The sequence below is a fragment of the Ictidomys tridecemlineatus genome, chromosome 9 (assembly GCF_052094955.1).
Source record: "Ictidomys tridecemlineatus isolate mIctTri1 chromosome 9, mIctTri1.hap1, whole genome shotgun sequence".
Classification (NCBI taxonomy): Eukaryota; Metazoa; Chordata; class Mammalia; order Rodentia; family Sciuridae; genus Ictidomys; species Ictidomys tridecemlineatus.
In genome coordinates, this window is record NC_135485.1 from 94991495 (window position 1) to 95018252 (window position 26758).

Consider the following 26758-nt stretch of genomic DNA (forward strand, 5'->3'; position numbering starts at 1 on the left):
CTTCATATCAAGGATTTTTGACTATTTTTTTTCAGAGTCTCTAGCTCCCTCTTGAAGTAATCTTTTGCTACCTGTATTTGCTCTCTTATCTCTTTGTTGGAGTGACCATTTTTACTTGTATTTGCTCATTTAGGTCATTCTTTAATTCACAGATCGTTTTAATTATGAACCATCTGAACTCCTTCTCTGACATTTCATCAACTTCACTGTCTGTAGGTTCTGTTATTATTGTATCCTGGTTTGTTTGGGGCACTTTCCTCTCTTGTTTTTTCATGTTGTCCATGTGTCTTCCTTTCTTGCGGCATAGATCTGAGATAATACAGTTTCTTTCCTATATTCTTGTAATACTTGTGCAGATGGTTAGTACCTCACCTTGATGTTAGGCTTCCAGACTCTGCTGGTGACCCTCAATGTATGCTACTGCAACTAAAGGTGGTGGCTGCAATAGCCAAGGTAACTCTAGATAATAGTTAAAGTGCCCCAAGATGGAAACAATGTCTTACAGAGATGGGGCTGAAAGGATGGGCCTCATACTCTCTTTGGGATGCCTGCTCTAAGATGCAGCTGCTTCTAGGCCCTGTTTGTTGTCAAAAAGTTAGGGGCTACTGCATGGGGAAGGCTATGGTAGTGACTGCAGTGTCCCAAGATGGAAGTGGGTTAGGCTTAGGCTCCCAGGTAGGGAGTGGAGTGAACTCAGATCTATCCTGGACCTGGGTCCTGCACAAGTGGTTGTGGACGGATCTGGGCTGGGCCTAGGCTCCCGTGCTGGTCAGCAGAGGCGGTCCTGGGATAGAACCACTTTGAAACTGAAGAATCCTTTGGCGGAATTTAAAGAATTTTCTACAATTTTTTTTGGTATATTTATATATCAATTCTTTTAAAAATCTAACCTCTGAATGGGTGTTATTTACAACCTTTAATTTTTCGACTATTTTCTCATCTTAATCATTTTTTCATCTTAATCATCATAATGACAATTTATTTCAATAGCAATCAGTGACCAGCCTTGGTGCACCGTGCCATGCAAGAAAAGAGGTAGAGACAGATAAACAGCCTATAACAAGTCGAGCCCATGCTCCTCTGAGTTCATATCCTCATCTCCTTTTAAAGAGAAAAAATAATGAAAATAACGTCAAAGATCTTCAGGATTAAAAAATATATATATTTTTTGCCTAGGCAGACTAGAATTTTTTGAGGCCTGGGTCATAAGGGATATTTTTTTTTCCAAAGCAAAATGATAAGTATTTCATAATCCTGTTTCAGAATTTATTATTGTCTTTAAAACTTCAAAATTTATTTAAATTAAAAATTGATATTAGTGTGTCACCTATGAATCTATCCTAGCTAGCTATGTGATTTTTAAGGAACATTACATTTTAATTAGCTTATAGTTGTGGTATTTGGAATTCCTTTCATCTCTTACACATGAGTCTCACAGTTCTTCCCTGACATTAATCTTCACAGCATACTTCTAATGGCACTTTTATTGTAAGTATATTTAGAGAGCCGATAAATTGAGCCTCTCAGACTTCCAAAGGTCAAACCATTGATTCAAGCTGCACAGTGAGCTATACAGTGAACCCGATATCTTTTATTCCTGATTCATTTGCTGTAACCACTAAACATATGGTTTTTTTCTTTGCTACTTTGACTCCATCATTTTAAGAGTCTGAATTAAATTCCTGAAGGATTTCAATGTGTTGTGTTCTGTTTGTCTTCTGGCTAGTTCACCTAGAATTTTCCTGTAGCACAATTTACTCAGTCATCTATTACCCCGTATATTTATGACTTTCTGATGCTATACCTTAAGAAAAGATATTAAGAGCAAAATAAGTGACTGATTTCTGATTACAGATTAGTTAATGGTTCAGGGAAAGAATCTTACAATAATTCAGTTCTTCTATGGGTTAGAGGTGGGAATTAGATTATATTTATTAAATTTCCTGCCGTCTAAAATCAGCAATTATGTAGATTAGAATTCTGAGAATATGGGACTGCTCTTCTGCTGGTAGCTATAGTCATAGGACGCCTCCTTTTTTCTTAAAGAACACCATCATTTTCCTTTTACAGAGCATTTTATAAAGTCAAATCACTTTAACCCTGAGTGTGGACCGGGTATTTTCAGGCTTGTCCTGCTCTCGAAGTGACTTTGCACTCCATTTCACTTCTTTCAATGGAACAAAAGATAGTTCTGTTCTTTAAGTAATAAATTTTAAGTTCCTTTAGAAGGGAATTAAAAGTTAATTGAAAGAAGCTTTTTAATGCTGGCTGGAAATAAATCAATTATGGTCATATTTTCTTCAAACCACTTCCCTCTGGGTTCACTTCAGCATATTTCAATGAAACTCAGAACTAGTTATCATTCTAGTAAATGAAAATATTGGGAGAGAGGAGAATAAAAATCAAAGGAATTGGGGTTGGGAAAAAGGAGTGTAAGAAGTGAAGCTCCTCACAAGCCATTGCAGGACAAAGAAGCCACCAAGTGGAAGTATTTGAATGAATCACATCATGAAGTTTATTTATTTGCCATTTTAATTTAAAAGCCACTATATTTCTAATAGAAGAGCATACAGAAATATTGACTTATTAGTTCTTAGTAAATTGCATCTGTAATTTGGGAAAGCTTGTGCCCCTGGATTCCCTTACATATGTCCATTGGTTCACATATTGATTCTTCAGTCATTCATTCAACAGGGATTTATTCAAACTTTACAAAGTGCCAGGCACCAACTGAGTACCGAAGTTAAAGCTGTGTCCACTGTCATGGAATTTCCAGGCTAAGGGGAATAAGAACATTTATTAAACAATATGCTGAAAGTATGTTAAGTTGCAGTGCTATTAAGTAGTATGCAAGAGGAGCATAGGGCAGTCTGGCCTCTGGAAGACAAAGAGAGCTTCCTGGAATAAATGACTTTAAGTGAGAATTAAAATCTGACAAGTGTTGTCAAGGGAAAGAATAACCATGACTATGTTGTAATACACACAAATTACAGAGAACCTTGGTCTTAGAATTCTGTTCTAAAACACCACAGTACTAATCACTATGGGGTTTTAAAATTTATCATGGATAACCAATACTCCAAATTTTGTACCACTACACTGTTAAATAATAGAAGCCACAAAACCAGTTTTTGTATCATTAGATCTAATTTCTAATATCAATTTAGAATTTGAAATTTTTATTAAAAATAAAACTGCATTGAGATAGTTTATTGTGATAATCATAACATAGTAACATCTACCAGGTTTCATTTATTTGACCTCTGGTCACAGTGCCAAGGGGCCAACCATTATCTAACTGTAAAACAGCATGGATGCTAAACATGGTGGTTCTCACCTGTAACCCCAGCAATTTAGGAGGCTGATGTAGGATGTTCATAAGTTTGAGACCAGCTTGGCAAATTAGCAAAATCCCGTCTCTAAATAAAAAATAAAAAGGACTAGCATGTAGTCCAGTGGTAAATCTACTCTGGGTTCAATCCCCAGTACCCCAAACAAAACAAACAAAACAACACCGCATTGTTGAGGTTAATTTATAAGAAATTAAATTTTTTTCAGGATTATCTTCTGTTCTTTGCCTAGTGCAGAGAACAGAAGTTGTTTAAAATAATTACTAGCGGGACACAGTTACACACCTGTAATCCCAGAGGATCAGGAGCCTAGAGCAGAAGGATGACAAGTTCAAAGCCAGCCTAAGCAACTTAGGGAGACCTAAATAAAAAATAAAAAAGATTGCAGGGGCAGCAGGGGGAGGTATGTGGCTTAGTGGTTAAGCACCCCTGGGGTTCAATCCCTTGTACCAAAAAATAAAATAATTACTAAAATTCACTCAGCACTTACTAGCTGCCAGATTCTATTTTAAGGGTTCTGTGCATACTAACTCACACAGTTCATAGCAATCCTATGGAGTAAATGCTGTGATTATTTCCATTTTATTAATGAGAAAATAGAGGTACAAAAGCACAGATTTTCTCCCCAGAGTCACCCAGGTATTATGACTGAATAGCCTTCAAAGCCAGAAATTCTGCTTGTAATGCATAATAGTAGTTAAGAATGTAGATTTTTAAAATCACATTGATTGGTACAACTATAATTTTTTTTAATTTTACATTATTGACACAACTATTATGTTACATAATTGATATATATTATGTTATTTTATAGTTTTAAACATTTGTGATTCTTAAATATTGGTAGTTTTTAACAAAGCATGATGAAAGTCCGGTTACTAGGTTTAATGTGAATGTGAAAATCGGAGCACTGCATACCCAATGCCTGATTAGCATTGCTCCTAGGTATTTGTATGACCTTGGACAAATTGCCTTCTCTAAACCTTAGTTTCCTCATTTGTCAAATAGAGATTATAATATTTACCTCAGAGTTTAATCAGAAAAAATAATGGAAGTAAGTATAATTGTAAATATAATAAATATAATTTTCTATTAAAAGATGAGAACTTTCCTCTCTGCATTAGAGGCCTTTAATACCTCCATGACACAAATCTCCTGGGTACCCAAGTGAGTATTAGTAAAGTATTATCTCATTCTACTCTCCACTGACCTTTAGAATTTTTCCAGTTGAACAAAGCCAGTTAAAACTTCCATTATAAATTAAGCACATTCTCTTTGTAAAAGAAAAAAACATATATCATTCAAACTATTCCTGGCAGGGATGAGGGGACAGGTAGAGAGTTCATCAGTGGGATCCATATGTACCACTATCTGGCCATCAAACGTTACAAGTGTGCTCAGAACAAATAGTTCTTGTTATTTATGTAAATTTCATCCAGATAAACTCAATTGGTCTATCTTCTGAGACCCCTAAATTCTTAGCTATCTCCCTGCATTTCATTTCCATTCTTTGACTTATCTGTCTATATTAGCAATATAGAAAATTAAAATTAAGTATTAGCCAGAAGACCTCTTTATTAAATAGCTTATACTTCTTTACTAAATAGCTTTAATATATAGCTTATATTATTGATACAACAATGTTTTCTTATTTTACATTTTTAGACATTTGTAATTCTTAAACTTGGTTTTTTTTTTAAAGAGCATAATGAAGATTTGGTTACTAGATTTAATTTAGATATTACTTTGATCAATTTAAGACCCATTTCAGCAAATTACTTGATATAGCATATTTGCATTAAGTTTCTGGTTGATCTGTCTGTCTACTTTTCTACTCATTAATATCGTCTTACCAATGTGGACAGAGATTCTAATTTGGGGAAGGGAGTTTGCTGATGAGATAAACAAGACCAAACTTCCCTACAGGAATGGCAGTTCTCTGATGAATAACCAACTCCGTCTTTTCTTTCACCATGTTACAAAGCCTCCTTCACCTCCAGGTGAAGTTGGAGCTAAAAACTGCTGGCTGCTCCTCACAGAGAGAAGTTGAGTTGCCAGGATGGTCTGAGAGGGAGGATGGGGGAGAAAGGAGAAGCCAGGGACATGAAGACCAACTGTGTGCTCTGTGATGTGATGTCATCCCAAGAGCGCCACATAGTCAGTCTTGAATTCACAAGAAGCTGGGGCAGGATGAGCCCTTTGAGGCAATGGGTAAAGAACTGACTCACCCACCTGAATCCGTCTGGGGCAAACCAGAGTTGACTCAGTTCATGAAGACAAGAACTTGAGCAGTGGGAATGGAAAAGCAGGTCTCGGGCATCTGAGGCCTGTGAAAGTGGATCTGAAGCCAAATTTATTCAGATTTCTGAGGAATAAGGAACCACTCTTCCCTTCGCAGAGTCTGCAGGGCTTAGGTAACCAGGTAACATCTTTAATCCAACAACAACGAATAATGTGAACTGTTATTATACATCTTACTCCATTAAGGCTAACATTGAACCAGAGCCCTGCACACTTTACAGAAGACACATGGAGCCCATAGAAGTGCAAACCATTGGCCCTGCACCACTGGAAGCAGAAATGTTGGGATGCTTCCTAGAGCTACTTGGCTATTTCATGCTAAAATTAAGCAGAAAGGAAACATGATGAAATTGAATGAGTTTTTTTAGACAGAAGCTGCTCGGAAGAATGAGACAACCTGGGTTCTAATGTCATCCCCATCTCTTTGCTGCTTTTGTTCCTGGGAGACTTGCCCTGTCTGAATGTGTTTGTCTATTATAAGTCATTGAACCTGATCCCTTTCTACTAAACTATTTCATTGTCTTCTAAGTGCTTTGTCTTAGGGAAAAGCAGATGTTAGAGTGAGTTCATGAGGTAAGAGGTAAGTGCTTGGGGACTTTAGGTGACATGATAAAGCGTCAGCTACTGCTTGACCTTCATCTCAGGGAAGAAGCAGAGGGAATGAGGGATAAAACCATGTCTATATAAATGTTGTTAGGCCAAATGAATGGAGTCTTTTGAGGGGGATATACTGGGGACACTCCACCACTGAGCTATATTTCTAGCCCTTTTTGTTTGTGTATTTGTTTTAGGTACCAGGAATTGAACTCAGGGGCACTCGACCACTGAACCACATCCCCAGCCCTATTTTGTATTTTATTTAGAGACAGGGACTCAGTGAGTTGCCTAGCGCCTTGCTTTTACTGGGGCTGGCTTTGAACTTGAGATCCTCCTGCCTCAACCTTCCAAGCTGCTGGGATTACAGACATGTGTCACCGTGCCCTGCTTTTTGTTTTGTTTTGTTTTTCTATTTTGAGATAGGGTATCACTATTTTGAGATAGGTATATGCTTAGGTGTTGGAGTCTTTAATCCTCTAAGGTAACCACTCTTCCCCTCGAAGAGTCTGCAGGGCTTAGGGTCTTTCTTGGAAGCTACTGAAGTTCTCGTTCCTGGCTATCCTTCACACACGACCCCACCCCTGCTTCTTCCCTCCTGTCACTCTTACCTTCTCTTTTCAGTCCTCACATCACAGGTTGTCCTGGACTTAGAGGGGACAACTGCTGGTTAACATCTCTCCCACCTTTTCCTGGGTCCCCTCTCTGCCCACCAAAGACAGCTTTGCTGGAGCTGAGACCAAAAGCCATCTCTGGCCATGAGATTTATTTTCCAGTCTCCTAGTAGGGCAGCCTGGACATCTTAGTGTCTCAACCAGCCTACAGTGCGCTCACATCCTCGAATGTACTTAACTCATTTGTGTAGAAATTAGTGTGAAAATGTAGAGAAGAAGTATAATCAAGGATGAACAGTGCACAAATAAAATTTCAATGATTACTTATGCATGCACGTGTGCGCGCGTGCACACACACACACACACACACACACACACACACACACACAAACACGATGAATAGTGCACTTGGCCAGCCCACACAGACTTAATAAAGGACAGTGGAGCTGCTACACAGGGTCATTAGTGTAAACTGAATCTCCCTTCTATCAAAGTTCTTAAGCTGAGGTGCATGTATCCTTGAGAGTTTACAGAAGTGTGCAGGGGTACAAAATCACAGAGGATCTAGGGCAGTAATAGCACTTAGAATTTGGGCATAGGATTCTTATTTTATATTTTATTTGTCTGCTGCATTTATGTAGAGTTTGAGGTTAAGTATTTTGACCACTTTATACCTCCTATCTTCACCCAAGTTCATGTTTGCACCATCTGCCATTAGAGAACTAGAATGGAAAACTAAACTCAAATAAAATATAGATAGTGTGTGTATAGTTATAAGAAGAGAGAGAGAATGTGGATAAATATGAATGAAGAGCTGGACACCATTTTTCTGACTCTGCCCTGAAAAATATTTCTGGATGTTGCTGGTTGGTGCCTTATTGCATTCAAAGAACAATCCTGTACTGGTTGATATTTATCTGTTGCCAAAGGCTCTGAGGTTCTGAAACCTATAAAGCATGTCTCTTCCTCTCCGATGGTTGCTGCAGAAGAAAAATGGCTGTAGGCTGGTCTTGCTCACTGGTGAAGCCAGGGAGACCCTTCTGTGTGCTGAGTCACTGTCAGGAAGAAAGGCCCAGTGCACCCAGAGTTTCAGGGAGGTATCAGTGACCAACACTGGATATTTTTAGTCTTTATTTTATTCTACATACTCACCCCCGATCACCAGCTCCAGGGGCAGAGCATCCTAACCTCTGATGCCACATTGTGTTCTGTGTCACCCTTTCCATCTAGTGCCAAGCCCATGCTACATGAAGTTATTTTCATCTTCTGTTTGGATGAATTTTTTTTCTGAAAATGCACTGCTTAAAAGAAATCATTCTATTTTTAAATTACATTATGCTAAAAATGTAAAGCTCAATTCATTTTAAATTCCCAATGACAGAATGGAAAGCTATTGTGATTGAAGTGATGGTGAGTGACATTACTGCTGAATGACTTGTTTCCCTTTAGCACTCAGTCTGTGTGAGAAAACCACATTCCTTTCTGTCATTAAGTGCTCTTTCAAGTCGACCTTGAGTAGTAGTACCTGAAATAATTGCAAAAGCCTTAAGCGATGTTTTATCTTTTGTTAGAGTTCCAAAGAGTATTTGGTATATATATATATAAAATAAAAGCAGACAACTATCTTTCTTAAAAGTCACTCCAACTTCCTTTCAGCTTAAATTTGGAAACGGTCATTTTGGAGTAATGTACTGGGAGTGGCCTTAAAATTTAAACTATGCTAGAGAAAACCCCATCAATCTACCTGTCTTTAAGATGTTACCTGCTTTGTTACCATTGATTAAATGTCCTCAGTGTTTATAAATGTGGAAGGCATTCAGAAGTAGATGGATAAGTTGTCCAACAAACATGAGACTAGCTATACACACACACACTGGTATACACACACACAGCCTAGTTCTTGTTTCTATATCTTTCTGATATGTGTATGTTTCTGTTATATGTACATGTTTTACTATTATATAATAGTATAATATCATTAGAACTTTATTTGAAGGGGACTCATGATAATTTTGTCTTCATATATTGGAACAAATTAATACACTTCAGGACATAGTTCATTCCTCATTAAGACTATGCTTTGATTTCTATTTATTATGCCTCTTCATGAGCTGGAAGAAAACTTTGCTCAAAAAAAGAAAAACAAAACAAAACAAGAACAAAATAACCACAAACTCAATTAGATGTCTCCTTCAGTTATTATGTATATATCTTTTTTTCTCACTCAAAAATAAGCTTTGAGTATAGGCACCTGTCATGTCTCATCTTTTATAGTCCATGAAACTCTCAGACCACAGTAGAACATACAGTGGATTTTCTCTAGCTCTTAGATAAATGAATTCATGCCTTTCAGGATTGCATAGCTTAGCTTTGGTCCTCAGAGTTGAACAGCACTTCAGCTCGAACATTCCTTTCACACTTCCTAGGAGACAGAGAATGCTCTAAGGCCCCCTCATCTGACTTGGGATGTATTTTTCTTGATACTCTTTATTAAAGGTAAAATGCTATGAGTCATTTTTTCTTCTTATCATCTCCCTTTGATTCATTCAAGTAACAGTTTTCTTCAGTATCCAGATTTAAAGTCCTATGAATCTATTTATAGTATAAACTCAGGAGAAAATATTTAATTTGAAAGTGAAAAAGAAGTGTCAAATTGAACAGCAGTGTGCTCTTATTTAGGCTTATTAAGCAGCCACAAAGAGAATTAAAATTGTGATATCCAATGTTGATGAAGCTATGAAAAACTAATACAGAATGGATGCCTATCAAAGCAAATCAAACTCAGAATGCTCTTAGAAAGCAATTTAGAAACATGCAGTTAGGGCCATAATGTTTCCAGTGACTAAAACATAAATCCAGGGCATTTATCATAATTAAAAATTTGACAGAAAAATATGAGCATGTTTACAAAGGTATTTACTTTAGTTTGACAATAAAAATTTGGATAGAATATTCAACCTGAGTATTCAACAATGTGGGACCGATTAAACAAATGATCACACTTGGCTTTGATAGAGGATAATCAACCTGTTCACAAGACAATAATGAATATCATGTGAAAACACATGTGTGATGAACAAAAATCATAACATTAAACTATGTAATATACTTTCAATTGGTTGGAAATATGTAAGCTTAAAAAAAAGACTACGGAAACAGGAAAAAATGAAAATAGTCATAAAGGTGATGAGATTATTGGTACAATTTTTTATTTCATCTTAGGTTAAAGGTTATTTTAGAAATATGTAAAATCAAAGAGAAAAGGGGATCAAATTTTAGTCCCTTGATGTTCATATATTAAGGAGAATGTTAGGCAGATACCTAAGCAACATTTCTCTTCCTTGCTTGAAATCTCAGCATGAATTTTGTCTGGTTCCAAGGGGCTTAACCCTTTTTTTTTTTTTTTTAAAGTAACTCTGGCTACCATGGTTATTCTTTGAAAGTCTAAACAAAGTTTTCATTGTTCCCTGACAGCATCTCTTATTTGCATTAAACCATGAGTTATGATATTAGTGCATCCTGTTGTGGATTCTTTGAAGAAAGCAGACTCAATAGCTCTTTTTCTAGTTCTACAGTAAATGATAGTCCTCTTTCAGGGTGTATTCTGTTTCCAAGTTCTTATCCTTTGTTACATACAAATGGCATATCAAAATTTTCCCATAATGGCCATCATTATTCTAAGTCAACAATTTTGTCGTTTTACCAAGGAAAGTGCAAGAGTTGCCATCACAGTGTGATTTTAGACAAGAAGTCGAATTTCTTCCAGAAGGTTAAGACTTCAGCAATTATAATAATCCAGCACAATAGTAAGATATTTTTCACTCTTCTAGAAAGAGACTACAAGCTTCACATGGCTTAGATTAATCTGGTAGGAATGCATGAATTATCTTTAGGTAAGTTATATTTAATTTAGGTTTCTGTACATTCTGGAAAGTCATTTGTAAATGGGACATATAAACCAAATACAATGAAGTTAGAAATATTCATTATCCTCTCTCTCTCAGTTTCTAGATACATTCATTCATCAGTGTTAAAAGTCCCACCTTTTAAGCCAGATCATGAGTTCAAATCCTGATTATATTTATGTAAATCTGGACAAATTACTTTTTTATTCCTTAGTTTCTTCACGTATAAAATAGACAACAATAGTACTACATAGAAGCTTCTGAGAACTAATTGAATTAATGAATGTAAAGATCTTGGCACATTAAAAAAATGTTACTGTATTATTAATGTACATATTTTTGAGGCTGAGAACACAAATATAAAAATTACCCAATTCCTGCCCTTTAGATGACTTTTAAAGTGTTCTTTAAAATCACTTAACTCTGTAACTTAAACCTAAAACTGCTCTAAAAATCAATCTGTTAAAAAAAATTCAACTAAAAAACAACTTTATCACCCTCAGTGGAAGGAAGTTGTCCACTAGTTGGAGCACACAGGAAAGGGCTTTGCAGGTGTTTTAAAATGAGATTCTCATGGATCTAAGTTGGAACCAACTAGCAGCAGAAATGCACAAGGTCGATGGGTTTCTTTTGATTCTAGGTACTTTATGGGACTCTGTTTTCTCTACTTTGGAAAATCATTGCTGGTTGCAAATCCAGAAAGACTAGTAGACATCATCACCTTTCTTAGATGGATAATTTTTCTAGATTAATAGCCATCATCTCCTTCTCACCCTACCCCCCGCCAAAAGTCTCCCTTTCAGTATGAGAATGAGAGCCCTTAAGTCCAAATATGTTATTCGAATTATTTTTACAATGATATTGGAAAAAGAAATCAAAGCCATTTTTACTTTTAACTTTTGTATCAAATGTGTCTAAATACATTAAGTGGGTATTCAAAGATGTGTCTTCTTCAAGATTTAGATTTACAAATGTTCATTTGATTAAATCTAATATGAAAATATTATGATTTAATCTTTATTTTTCTGAGTTAATCTCTTAAAAATTCTCCATCTTAAGTGTCTTATATTTTCAAGGATCTTTTATTCATTCAACCAGTACTTATATGATATATAGGCTGTACCTAATACCATGCTAGATATTAACTCCATGGGTTAGTCCATTCATCTTTCTTACTGATAAAAATAATAAATTAATTAATCCTGTTATATACCTTGCTCTCTATCACATAGAATTTTGGATTGTATAAGCTAACTTGTGATTACAGTAATAGTCATTTTTCTCTTTTTCTACAGCATTATTGAATGGTTATCTCCTCTAGCTACTGATGTGATGATTTTGTCTATTTTACTTAGTGATGATATCTGTTTTTCATTTTGAGGGTGAGCCTGGGTTGCCTGGAACAGTAGGACAGAATGGAATCCCAGGGCCAAAGGTTAGTACAAATAAAGCCAAAAAGAATCATTCAACTCATGGATTTCCATCAGATTGTAGCTATCACAATTTTTTTTTTATATCCTTCTGATGGCACTCGGGTGGAATTTTTTTGTCAATAGTATAATATGCTACAGTATAGAACTTTGTGACTAATGAATAAATTATATTTGTGATTTTTATTACTGTTAAGTTAAAAAGTCAGAAAAACAAATAGGATATGATTGTCTAAAATCTTAATTCTGGGATAATTAACATAAGAAAACCCCTATTTCAATATGACTATTGTCATTTTACCATTTCATGAGCATATAAAAACATAAGTCCCCTACATACTGCCTAACATATACATATTTACAAACCTTCCTAAAGATGATGTTCACCATGCCTCTGTGGCTTTTCCTCAAGATCTGGCCACCTTCAGCCTCTCCCCAACACAACCACTTAATCAGATGAAGAGCAGAATTAAGATGTGGCATGTTTAAAATTTAAAAATGAATGTAGCTCTGAATTACTAAATAGGGAAAAAAATGTAATGAAGATCTTTTGTTTTTGGATCACATGTTTTCTTTGTTTCTTAAAGAACAAATGAATCTGTTAAATATAAAAAGATTGGTGACAATTTAGTTTAAACCAAACAGGCAGACAAATCCCAAATCCTTTGATGAGTGAACATCCCTTGAAGTACAAAACTAATGCCTAATCCCATCAGCTGTGCTGGTGCGTATCCCTACCCACAGATGCCTGTCAGCTGATTTTACAGATCACATTGCTATTGACAGGCGCCTCAGACAGATCTAAAATTTATAGACCTGTCCTTTGTCCTGCAGGGGAGGAAAGAAAATGTGCCTTCTGGGACTATAGTCGTTTTCCTGTCTTCTTCCCTCTCTTGCTCCATGTTAAAAAGCCAAATGATGGGAGTTAATGCTTAATGCATATTCACTGTGCTATTCTTGTGTTGCCTAGCGACCCGACATCAGGACGGATGTTTAGAAGTGACGGTGGCCAGAGATTCAGAGAGCCAAAGGGTCAGGTTGAGTTCTGGAGAATGAAAAGGGTCTTGCCTTCAAACTGACTTCTAGAGTAGGTTATATTTTCATTTTTTTAAAAAAAAAAAAAAAACCTCACAATAATTGCCTTATACCATTTTTTAAAAAGCAGTCTCATCTCATGGCAACCCTCAATCTTTTCAGCTGGAAATATTATCATAATGTGTGTGATGGACTTTAGAACTTTCCCACCCCGTCTCCTGTCCTTTCCTGGGTAAAGTAAAAATGAAATTCTTTTGAGAGCATGGTAATTTTCATGTCCTTGGGGTCATCATTTCAGTTACGGATGTCTCTTCAAAACTCACTGAAATTCTGCCCCTTACTCGTGTCTTCCTTGAAAGAATTCGTACCTCCTAAAATATACCTCACCTGGAACACGCTAGTTATCAACAGTTAGAGGGAGTATGTGACATTGTGAAGGGGTCCGAGTTCAGCATCTCAGGTTTATGATCCTGTTAGGAAGAGACCACACTGGAACTCCAGTCCCAGGAAATAATCCTCACACCTGGAGATGCTTTGTGTGAAGGGTTTTGTGGAAGGACATGCTAGAGTTTGGACAAAATAAAAAGCAGCTGATTAAGAAGTCTCTCCAGATACTGAACTGTCACTCTCTTCTGCTCCTCAGTGGCCCAGCCTGTGCCTGGATCATCTTGAAACACTGCACATGTCTTTATTCCTGTAAAAGCCAAGAATTAAGAGTACATATGGTATTGATATACATACCCAGTTCTGCAGGAAACTCATCATACCTTTTTTTTTCCTATAGAAACTATATATAACAAGAAAGAAAGTACCATACATAATTCACCTAATGTGTTCAATATCTGGTTTGTTCAATGTTACTTAATTAGGTGTTTTGTCACTTAACGTTACTCAATCTTTGTTCTTTTGCTCAGGGAGAGCCTGGAGAACAAGGAGAAAAGGTATGATTTCTACCTGTGTTTATCTGTTTTCCTCCCAAGAAGTACCCACCTGAACTGGATGAATGGATGGAGGGATGATGGATGGATGGACATACAGACAGATATGATAGCCAGGGTTGGGGGACAGTTAATAACTATATTCATTTGTCTGTTTTTAAACTGTTAATTAGGGAAAGAAGAAAATAGTGTAATTCTTGTGTACAGCAAAAATTTGAGTAAAATATTTAAAGAAATGGAGAAAAGGGAAGCAAATTGAAACTCCTTTGACAGACTTTAAATGGCTTTCAGAACTCCCTAGGCCTACAAAATCACTCTTATGCTCACTTGCTAATGCCAGGCCAGTACTCTTCTAAGCATCTACATCTCTCTCTACAGCTTCTTGGGTCATGAGGTTAAAGGGATACAGATGGTTTACCTGCAACAATTATCTGAAAGTTGTCCCACAAAGAATTCTTATAAAACCAGAAAGAGAAACAAAAGGAGAAGCAGGATGCTGCATGTTCAATTTCTGTTAGCCTCCTTTCCTTACTATTCTTTGGGCCTCCCTGATGACTTGGACTCTCAGTGAATATGGTAGTGCTTATTTTCCTGGTTCTCATGCTTTTTAATAGTGCTTGAGAATGTGCTGAGTGGGAAACAACCAACACTTTACATTATACTCTTCCTAAGTGTTAGGATATTTTTGATAAGTTAGTATTGTAACCCCTAAGCTCAAAAGAAATTCATCTAAAGATAAAAAATACACACACACACACACACACACACACACACACACACACACACCTTTAATGCAACTATATGTTTAAGCATTGTAAAGAAAAAAGGGAAAACATATTTAAATGGAAGAACAACAAAATAGAGGTGTGTAAAAGCAATTTCATGAAGGGACAGCTCAGTCACACTCTTATCTTAACAACCACTCAAACAAACTGAGGTTTGTTTTTTAATAAAAGGATTTCTACAATTTTTTTTACATACAAATAAACTGCCTGTCAAAGTCTCCTCGTAATAGATTACATTTATTTGGCATCAAATAGTTCATGGTAATTAACTTGAAATTAATTAGTCCTCAGGTTATTGTTTTGTGTTGAAATTCAGGAGGGAGAGGGAATAATGGCAGCATCCTTTTGGAGTTTCATCAGATGGTGTCACCAGCTCGCACAGTCCACTGTAGAGTATCTGTCACCGTAAATTTCATGCTTATTTAAAACAATAAAAGAAAATATGGAGGGAAACAATGGAATCTCCCTCTTCTACTTCCTCTGCCCCAAGAAACCATCCTCTTATTTTGAGGAACTCTTTAAATGATGGAAAGGTGAACCTCTTACAAAGCTGGAGAGGAATACATTCCACCCTGTGGAACACATGAACAATTGTGCATTGTTATCATAACAGCTCTCACTAATGGCCTAGAATATACCAGATATGCCCTAGTTGCTCTACACACAGGATATCACTTATTTATTAAAGTTGCACAAAGTGTTCTTATCCTTACATTACAGGAGAGACTCTGGATGCTAAGAGAATTTCATCCGCCCAATAATGCCAGAGCTGGACACTCTCGTCCTGGCTCCAAATCCATGACATTTCCCCTTGAACATGCTATGCTGTAAAGCTTAGATTCAAGAATTCAGAATTTGAGGCAGCAAAGCGTACAGCTTAAATGAATTCTTTTTCCCCCAGTGGCATTGCATTGTGGGTAGAAAGGAGATACCATGAAATAAGCATAAGAAGACTTAAAAATATCAAAGCATAAATTCCTCAAACTCATTTTACTGTGATTAATAAAAATAGTTTTCTAATAGAATATGTAAACTTTCATTTCACAAGTGCAACTCTTTTGTGTTTGTACAAAAGATCTAGAGTATGATGTAGTGCCAAATAAATAAATGCTCAGTCCACAAGCTTTGAAAGCCCTGTCATGGATTTTGAGGCCCTGGAGAGCTAAAATGGGTTTGAAGAGAGGGTAGAATTTATACTAACAAAAGGGAAAAGAGATGACGAGAGTCCAGGGGGCAGGTGTGGCACAGAGAAGAATACTGGGGTGGCAGGACATGGTTAGCATAACTTACTAAGAGAACTATCAGAAAAAAAAAAACCTTCATTAAAGAGGAGCTTTGAGCAGAGGAGAAAAGAAGCAGACCGAAGAGGCTTAAATGTCCAAATATGCTATTAAAAGGCAGACAGATAAATTAGTGCTTCCTTGTTAATCTTATGAGTTTAAAACTGTTCAGCCATTTCATTGTAATAAAATTAATTGTATTGAAATCAGGCAGCTGGTCAGGTAAAAGTACATTACCTCTGTAGAACATTTGCAACAGATTTCTTTCTATGGTGTGTTTGAATGAAAACTGCTCTTTGTTTTGTGGCACCAATATGTCTTACCTGTCTCACTTTTTTCCCTTCCTCAGGGAGATACTGGAGAAAGTGGCCCCAAAGGTGACACAGGCGAAAAGGTACAGTTTTATGAGATATGAAAGGGCATTCGTAGGAGCAAAACTGTTATTTTGTGTGTGTGATAATGGGAGGTTTTGAGAGCAATGCGTCAGAGTATCCTAACATAAGATCAGAGATAGTTCTCTAAGATTAGAAGACATTTAAATATTTGATTAAAAGACATTTAAATATGTGATTTATAAAAAAGTGATTAATTTGAATCCTTTCCACAAATTTAAATATTTTGAAAGCAAAACAGTGTATCCAGAATGCTAGAAAATGCATAGCTAAGTTCCAGTAATGTGGCCTTCAAGGAAGAAAAACACGTGTCCTGAATGCTCCCTTTATACACAGGGGTATAACATAGAGTTCCTAAAGTGACTTGGTTTGTCCCAATTTAAGGAGAGAACATGTCAGACGATTGGTATAAAATTTTAAAGTTTGATTATAAATGAATATCCCCTGATTAGATCCTTTAAAGCAATCTTGAAAATTTGCCTCAACGTGAAACCCACTAAATCTGTGTATTTTGTCTCTCTGTTGTCTCTCTCCTCCACTTGCCTTTTAAACCATGATCTGCAGGTATAGTGCAGTGGTCTATGGCCTGTCTTCTTGCCTCCCTCTTTTTTCCTTCTGTTCCATCATTGTAGCATTTGCTTGGATTCATCCTTTGACACCTGACATCAGAACATTTCTAACATTGATATTTCACTTCACCTTGACCACGTTAAGATCAAGAAAATCTTTCAAGAAACCAAATCTAAAATAGAATCAGGTGGATTTTTAGCATAAATCAGGCTAAATAAATTGAGTGATTAAAAACATTATTTACTTAGGCTTATAGTTGAGAATGAAACATTCAACTTTAGAAGTTATTATAGTACAGATGGGTAATGGTCAGTCATAAAAACATATTCATAAAACAAAAAAGAATTATCTTCTCATAAATATTAATGTAAATATGGCATGGAGTGGGATTGAATCTATGTCACCACAATTGTGTTTGTATTTGAGGAACAGTCTAGAGGTTAGAGAGGACTTTTAGTTTCCTACAAGAAACTACAGGTTAGGGTCTCTTGGCCTCTGCACTATTGACATTCTGAGCCAGGTAATTCTCTATTGTGGGAGTTGGCTGATGTTCAGTCACTCTTGGCTTCTACCTACTAGATGCCAGTGGTACCCCTGAGTTGCAACAAAGACACATGTCCACACATTTCCAGATGTTCCCTGCAGTACAAATTCACCCTACATCAGTTCCACTGATGTAGACCCATTCTATTGATCTGCTAAATTTTAAGTCCCATGATGCCATCGGATGACATGAAACTTTTTGATGCATTTGAGACCAAGGTTAGAAGTCGACTACTCTCAAAATCAAAATTTGAAACCCTAAATGTATAACCTTAGGTGATGTTATGTTTAATTTTCTTGGTTCTTCTTAAAAGCAGAGGTCAGCCAACTTCTTCAGTAAAGGGCCAGAAAATAAATATTTTAAGTCTTTGTGGGCCATATGGTCTCTGTCATAAGCTCTTCAGCTCTGCTGTAGCGTGAACACAGCCACAGACAACATGTCAACAATGAGTGTGGCTGTGTTCCAATAAAACTTTATTCCTGGACACAGAACTTTTATTCTTATATAATTTTCATGTGTCATGAAATATTGGTTTTTTTTTTTTACCCATTTAAAAATGTAAAAACTATACTTGGCTCAAGGGCCTTACAGGTGGCCAACTGGATTTGGCCACTGTTGCCAACCTCTGCCTGAAAGAAAGGAAATATTCTACACAGAGCAATTTCTTCAAGTGAAAAAGTGTATACCAAGTCTGAACTGTGCCTATTTGGATTTATACAGAGGATTTTATGCTTTAGAAGATGTATTTTTAAAGCTGCATTCTTGGAACATAGGTCAATATTTGTTTCTTTAATCACACGTTTTGAAATTTAATTTTACAATAGGGTGGCAACTTTTTTCTTTGAAAAGACCAAGTTACCTCAAAGGAATACTGTTCTTACTTTATATATTAATACAAATCATTTACCATACTGACTCACACATCATAAACTTTCAATAAATATTAGCTTTTCTTACCACATGGAACTAGAAATCAACAAGATTGGTCGTTTTTCTTTTTTTTAATATAAAAAAAAGTTTTACTAGTCAGCTGAAATTAAGTACAAGAAATGCCTCAGTTAGAACGGAAATCATTTCTATAAACTTTCAATGGGTCTAAACAGGGGATTGTAAATAGGAATCTGTAACACGTATAATATGTAATCTGACCTGTAGCATTCATCCCAAGAATGCTGTAATTGGAATATAATTTTTGATGTGTTTTTTAAACATTTCCTGCTTCTGTCATATAATTTGTTTCCAGCATGTTGTGGCCTTTGTGTTCCTATGTAAAACTCATTCATCATTTACCAAGTTTGAGATGTAAAATTTTTAAAAATACTCCTTTTCTGCTATTGATGTAGTAAATTACGTCATTGACTGATTCACTTTAATAGGATATTTTTTTTCTTTTTGATCCAACTCAGTGCCTTTGGATGGTAAAGCAATCTAAGCCTTTCCAGACTGGTCATCTGGAAATGTTGTGGAACTATAATATAAAAGCCACTGGGCTGGGTTTTCTCTGTGGCCAGCAACTACGGTATACTCCAGATTTAGGAGCAACTTGCCAAAGACTGGTTTTAATCATGTGTGGAGTTACTATGGGAAGGTTTACGGTGGTGGTGTTCAACTCTTTTGAGTGTTAATCCCACAACCAAATGTACAAATGGATTTCTTATCTATTTTCACCCACTTGAAAGTAGATGTCTGTGCAGCCCAGTGAACAGTTTGACCATGTCACACAATTCTTCACCCTTTTCTCTGCTGGTCAAGATCTCCACATGCATTTTCTTGGCACTGACTATCTGTTTCTTCATTCTCCAGTTCCTACTATGAACACACTGTATTCTTATTTTACATTCACTTCCCATCTTTGATTTGCATCCTCTGAGCCTTTGCAGAAGCAACGTCATTTTGGAGCTACCAACCAAATTATTGTCTCTTCCTGAAATCCCACCTGAAGTCCTATCTCTGTGGATATTCCCACAACAATCAATTTGGGTTTTGTTTTGTTTTGTTTTGTTTTTCTAATTTAGCTCATGTTATTCTTTGCCACTGTTGCCAACATTTGCTCTCTGACAAATCCTCACCTCCATTTTTTGATTTTCTAATTTTAGTCATTCTTCAATCCAGTGAAAACTGAATTTAGAAATCATTTCACTGGGGCAACCTTTCATCCTCCTCTGGATTGGTTAGGTCATCTACTCTTTGCTCCAGCAGAGCTCCTTGAAATTCATTTCACAATCCTTTTTGTGCTTTACTAAAAATTCCAATTTTTAATTGGACATACAGCTCCTGGAAAAAGAAAAAAACAAAACAAAAACAGCTAGACTGTTTTATTCCCATCACCAGTCCAAGGTCCTAGCATATAGTTAGAAGGCAATAAATATTGAATTTATTCCTTTAGTAAATGAAAAAATCTTAGTATTTTTTTACTCTTGAACTGTTTCATATTCTCATTGAATGGATAAAATTGTTCCTGTATTGTTCATTTGCTTATCACATTTTCTGTATGTACACAGTGAAATGGAATCTCCCTATCATGGCAGTGTTTTCCTGTCCTAGATTTTTTTCTTTTTAATTTTTTTTAGTTCTATATGGACTCAATGCCTTTATTTGTTTTTATGTGGTGCTAGGATAAAACCCAGTGCCTCACACTCACAAGACAAGTGCTCAACTCCTGAGCTACAACTCCAGCCCCTCCTGTCCTGGATTTTAAGATAGAATAAGAAAATATTTTTAAATAAATAATTTTTAAATCATATATACAGTATAAAGGTCAGGGATTGTAACTGCATTGTTCTGTGTTGTCTCCTCAGCTCCCTAAATCCCTGATTCCAGAACATGCCTGATCCATATATGGTGCTCAATTAAGTTTCTATGGAATAAGTGAATGAATGATATCACTAAATCATCACACTCATTTTGTGTATCTACATATGCTTTATTAGCACATCTACTACAATTAGATACCCAGCATATTTGAAATAATCACAAACAAAGCATATTTATATCTGATATCTTCCCAGTATTTCCCCATCTGTGACTTATCCTGTGGAAATTTCTCTCTGTGAATCAGTCAACTTATGAAGCTAGGAGTATACTTAAGACATAGTTGGGGGCAGTGGCACACACCTGTAATCCCAGGGGCTTGAGAGGTTGAGACAGGAGGAGCACAAGTTCAAAGCCAGCCTCAGCAAAAGGGAGGCACTAAGCAACTCAGTGAGACCCTGTCTCTACATAAAATACAAAATAGGACTGAGGATGTGTTTCAGTGGTCAAGTGCCCCTGAGTTCAATCCCCGGTACCCCACCCCCACAAAAAAAGACATAGTTGGAGGTTTTTTTTCTACTTTAATCCCATATTCATTTTCACTTTGGGAGAGGAGGATTATAAACACATATTATTTCCATGACTTGCAGCATTATCCTTTAAAATGTTGAACTTACAAATGTCTTCCAGCAGTTGCCTTGCCACTTAAAAGTTATAAAAATTCCGGGAGATTTCACAGTTCTAAATCTTTAAAAAGAGAAAAAAATAGATCACTTTTAGTTGTCCATCAAATGAAACTTCTCAGATTTCCCAAGTTAACCAGCCCTTCAGAAAGTTGCCCTTTTCTCTCCATCTACTTTCTTTGAGAACTAAGTCTAGTCTCTTTTGTCATATAGTGGATTATCTAACCACTTTTCATTAAAACACTGGTAAGAAACTACAATTAAAACAAGCAACTTCCTATTATTTACAAATTTACTCTATGCCCTGTTGTCAAAATGAAATGAGCCAACAATTCCTTTCTTATTCTAACAAAAAGAATATGGCAGTAGAATTGAGGAAGCCCCAAATTCACTTCATGTCTACTTGCTTCAACATTCTCACCTACCAAATGGATATAATAATATTTGCCCATGCCAATAATATTTTCCTATAGTTTTTTTAAGGCAAAAACAAGATGAAAGAAGGAACTTTGTGAAGCCAAAATTGCTTTTATGCATTCAAAGGTCTTATTACACAAAATGTTGCAAACCTGCTTTGTTAGTGTTGATGGCTTTCAGACTCTGTTCTGTAGAAATAGAAATAAGTTTTGTTTTATTAGCCACATTTATTTCACTTCCCCTTTGGAACTCAATTGGATGTTAATGCTTGGGAAGAAAAGGAGTATCATTGTATAGAAAGACAGGATTCAGAGTCTTCGCCTTCTTTGTTTAGCCACATTTTAATTTTTTCCTTAGGTAATAGCAATTACAGATGTCCAAAAAACTCATATATATTCTTTCCTCAACAAGCTAATTTACTATTTCCTTCTCCTTCCTAAGTTTTCTTGTTTCCTTCCTAGAAGTTTTTTTTTCTTCATTTTGATCCTTGACTGCTGATCTGTTGAAAAAAAAAATCTTTTTAAGATTTGTTCATCATTTCCCCAACTATGTATTGAGCATATCCTATGGCCAGGTACTGAATAAAACACAGAATCTGCTCATATGCAGCTGACTGTCTAAAGGAAGGGTAGACACTGAATACACAAAAATCATAAGCAGGCAGCTACAAAGTAAGCTGTGCTGACGTGAACAGAGAGTGACCCTACACAGTCAAATGTGTGTGTGAGGGGCGTCCGCCTAGGCTGGTCAGTGAAGGGTTCTTTGAGGCAAAGCCATTTAAGCCCAGATCTGAAGAAAGAGACGGTGCCACGTAGAAAGAAGGGCGAGGAAATGAGGGAGGGGGACAATTGCCCCATGCCCAGAGGCCTGAGGCCTATCTCCATCTCTAAAAGAGATTGATGAGCAGCTTCTGGAATCTAGAACAAGCAAACAGACCCCTAGAGGTGCTTGAGCATTTGTACAGACAAGTGAGCTGAGGACATCCTGAGATGTGCTTCCTCCTGTGGCTCTCTCTTGACAATCTCAGACAACTAAGTTTTGTCCTTATCTTTGTCCTCCTAGCATGTTCATGGAACAGAGGGCTAAAAGGAGTTTGAACATCTAGGCCCTTGGCTGACCTTGTCCCCAGTTATCCTCCATACTCTTTTCTCCGTGAGCCCCTCTGCTTATTTATAATGCAGCAGCTTTAGAAACAAATGTAGGGCCCCTGTATGAAGTCTGGATGGAACACGGTGCCTTTTAAAACACCGGATTCTGTCTCGAGACTTTGTCTCAGAGCTTTACTTGTGTCCCCATCACCCACAAGTCATCCATCATCCTGTAACTTCCCAGTGACCGAGTTACAGTGAAATAAGTGTAAAGCTAGGAAAAGCATGCTGGCTGCGACTGCGACAGAGCTTCATGAGGAAAACAAACGGATCTGCTGATCTGCTGCTCGGCTTTTCCAGCTCGACATCATTAACCCTTTGACTTCATCCGCTGAACCTTGACTTTCCAAAAACTAAAGGGCCAGAGAGCTCCCTGTAAATGATGGCCACTGACATTAATAAACTCCAGAAATAGAGAAAACAGAACATTCCAGATCCCTAAATTGTAATTTTATTGCTCCAGAATGGTTTTTGTTAGCACTGTATCAAGGGAGGAAGAGATTCACATTTCTATCATTGTACTTGCTTCAAGGAGTATAATCCTGATAGAGTTTGCATTCAAGGTCAAGCTGTGTTTGTAGAAGTGCATTGTTTATCTTAGACATCATTGCCATCTTAATTACTGATGTCCTGGGACAGAGTCTCATGGAGCATGTTAGGTCTGTGGGTCATGGAGTCCCTTTGAGTGTCCACGTCAGTAACAGCTCTCTGGGTGTGTGCAGTGTTTCCTCTTTCCATAACTTGTGGTATAACCTCTCATGGGTTTCATTTTAGGGTGACCCTGGATCATCTGCTGCAGGAATTAAGGTAACTATAGGAATGCAAGTGTTTGTACCACAGGGATCACAGTTTTGATTTTCTAAGCCTCTACTTTCTCTCCCCTGTTACCCACATTGACGGTTATTGTTCTGTTCCTGTTTACCTCCATAACCAGCTTCCAAACACAACAGGGATATTTGTGGGAAATACAATGAAGTTTAAATAAGTGGGCTTTACTTCTCTTCCCTTTCTGAATGGTTTTATGAAATGTGGATTTACATTAAATCAGTCTACTTGTGATCAAGACTTGTGACCAAGAAGGAGCTTGGGCCATCTCTGTGAACGTGCCTAGAGGTCTAAAGTTTTTAGAATATTCTTGTAAGACTGCTCTTTTCACCTTTGGTTTCCAGGGAGAACCTGGAGAATCTGGTCGTCCAGGGCAAAAGGTAATATCTCTATCTTCCAGTGTGTTCTTTGTATAATTATGATTCATTATATAACATGAAAATGATTATTGCAAAATGATGTAGTGTTCATGCTTTGCATACAGAGTGTTATTGGTTGGTGTGCGTTTTATTTTATTTTTCTATTTTTTGTGTGTGTGTTGCTGAGAATTGACCCCAGAGTGAGCCTTTTGCATGCTAAGCAAGTGCTCTACCACTGAGCTACATGCTAAACCTCATTTTGCATTTTAAACAGTCTTGATGCTAATCATTGCAAAAACGTGAAAACAAATCTGTCCTTGTAAAAGGATGTTTTATGAACTAAAGTCTACATATACTCAGCTGTCTGAAACTAACAAAGATCTGTTGGGTTGGACTCCCACAACTTATCTTGCATGTTTAAAGGTAATCTGCATGTGTCTTTCTTTCATGAGAAGAAATGAGTGTTTACTAAACTGACTTAACAGAGAGTGCTGGACAGATCTTTAAAATTTATACGCCTTTTCTGTTCATTGCCAGTACTTTTCTTCTGAAATTTTTTATGCAACTCTACCTATGTCTTTCTTATTGTGTTAGCAAACTAAATTTTTTAAAAACTAAAATTTAATTAGAGACACTAGCCACATCAATGTAACTAACTATAGCTTGGATTATCATTTGTGTTTCACTTGAGCAACACATTAAAGAACACACAGTGACTATGTTTAGATTCATATTCTCCTTTGAGTCTGAGGCAGGAAACAAGTGTTAGCAGTTTATTGTCTGAGCATCTGGATATCGGTGCCCAGTGTACTTGGATTTCAGATAACAAATGGATGTAGCTAACAAGAAAATGTGAATTCCACATTAAGCAAAATCTCTTAAGATCCTTTCTCTGCCTTTGTCCATCAGTAGCTGATGTGGTAGCAAAAAAAAAAAAAAAAGAACAAAAATATATAATTTACCTCATTAGTAGAAAGGGAAAGAAAGAATAAATTCCATTATAGTAGTTTGGAACTTTAAGGCATGGCAAATCATGGTTTTTCTATGTCTCAAACATTCTTAAAGTCATCGAGAGAGCTTTATTTTTAAAAAGAACTTAGGATGGAAGTAATTTATGAAAAAGTCTCTCATATTCTTTTAACATTTCTCTAATTTAAAGACATATTTTTCTTTTGAAACTAAGAATCTCAGAGTAATGATTCATCAGGCCCAGTTCCAGGTAAAGTTGAGGCTTTTCCAAAGAGCCCAAAGGAACTCTGCAAATTTTACTGTTTAATTCCTATTCTTCTGATCTTTATTTTAAAAATTTGGAGTTAGTGATACAGTCAGAGATCCATGGTCTGCTTTGTTTTGAAAAGGCAATTAATCTTCTCAGATGATCTAATTTTAGGTCCCTTAGTCTTTACAAATTAAAGTCTATGTTTCAGTTGTTCTACAAATCTGTGATTTGCTCAAAGAAATGTCTGCAAGATTCTTGTGTCTCTAAAATACAAGCCAAAAGAAACTCTGCTATAATATTGTATAGGGTTCACTTTTTTTCAGAGTGGAAGAACCAAATTGATCTTCAATTTCTTAATAAAACATTGCCTTATCATGATTAATTAGAAATCAAATTTAGGCTAATTCTGGAAGCTTTTAGGTTTACACATAGAAACATTGGATTTCCTTTGCATTTTATTAAAAAGTCAGTTTGGGGTTACATTGGAAAAGGGTAGATTCATTTAAAATCTTACAACCCTTCTTAGTTAATATGTGTCCTGAAATGACCAAATTCTACCCTTTGATACAATCTCACTTTCCCAATATGACTTCTGTATCTGATATCGGCAATTGGCAATGCTTATCCCAAGGTTGATTTAAAAGTAAAGATTTCTATGCTTAGTGCTCAGGTTAAAATGAATATAGGGTCAGTTCTAGAGATCTTCCATGGCATTTTTCTCACATTGCAGAACTGTGAGTTCAATGGCACTAATGCCTCTAAATTTAAGGCACTCCCAGAAAAGTACAAATTGTCATGACACAGCATAAGCCCAGCAGGAAGCCTACTGTGTGACATCTAGATCCATATTCATAATGGAGGAATGATTTCATTGGATTTTTTTTCTTTGATAGCTTCAACAGTGGAATGTGTGATTGGCATGTGAGTTGGAGTGTGCATAGGCTTGTAGAGTGAGTGTGTAGATTTGTAAAATAGGCATTGCATTTCATCACAGAGCTCTTTCCTACCTAATGTCTCTACAGCTTTTTAAAGCATATGTTTTTATTGTAAAGTCACGTCACTTGATTTCCCATCAGAAGGGATCTCACCCAGAACTCTCCCTAGAAGCCTAGGGCCCTGTCGCCTAGGGCCTTTATGTGTAAAGACTAATCTCTTGAACAAGTATTTTGAGAATGAAATAACAAATTAATTCTTCATTCTGACCCACCAGCTACATGCCCAAGAACTCAGAGAAAGAAGCCTCTGAGCCAAGGCATAGACAAGGTGGAGAAGTTTGCTGAACACTATCCCTTAGTTGGAAGATGAGCTTTCATAGTTTAAAGATGGAGAATTATACAGGAAGAAGTGTATTCCTAAAAATGTCAAGAGATAGTCCACAAAGGATAATGTTAAATATATTCTTTCATATGTGAGCTAGTTACACAAAGTAAATATAAATTTGTAAAGGTCAGTTTATAAAAATTCAAGACCGTGGAGTATGAGATTCAAAAATATATTTTACTAAAAAGGATATTTTCTACCTACCACACATACATATGTACATTTAATATGATGTAGAGAAAGGCTGAATGCTCAAGTCTCAATGTATTTAATCTACATTAGGAGATATATTTCATGA

At 36.5% G+C, this 26758-nt stretch overlaps 1 protein-coding gene across 1 annotated transcript in view; it reads left to right on the plus strand.

Annotated features, from left to right (window-relative positions):
* Col25a1 (collagen type XXV alpha 1 chain) overlaps positions 1–26758 on the plus strand; it is a 444456-nt gene that overhangs the window by 348566 nt on the left and 69132 nt on the right. The window contains exons 13-17 of the mRNA XM_078021824.1: positions 12146–12199; positions 14144–14170; positions 16582–16626; positions 23512–23544; positions 23907–23942. Of these exons, the coding sequence (XP_077877950.1) occupies positions 12146–12199; positions 14144–14170; positions 16582–16626; positions 23512–23544; positions 23907–23942 (195 nt within the window). The remainder of the gene's footprint in view (positions 1–12145; positions 12200–14143; positions 14171–16581; positions 16627–23511; positions 23545–23906; positions 23943–26758) is intronic.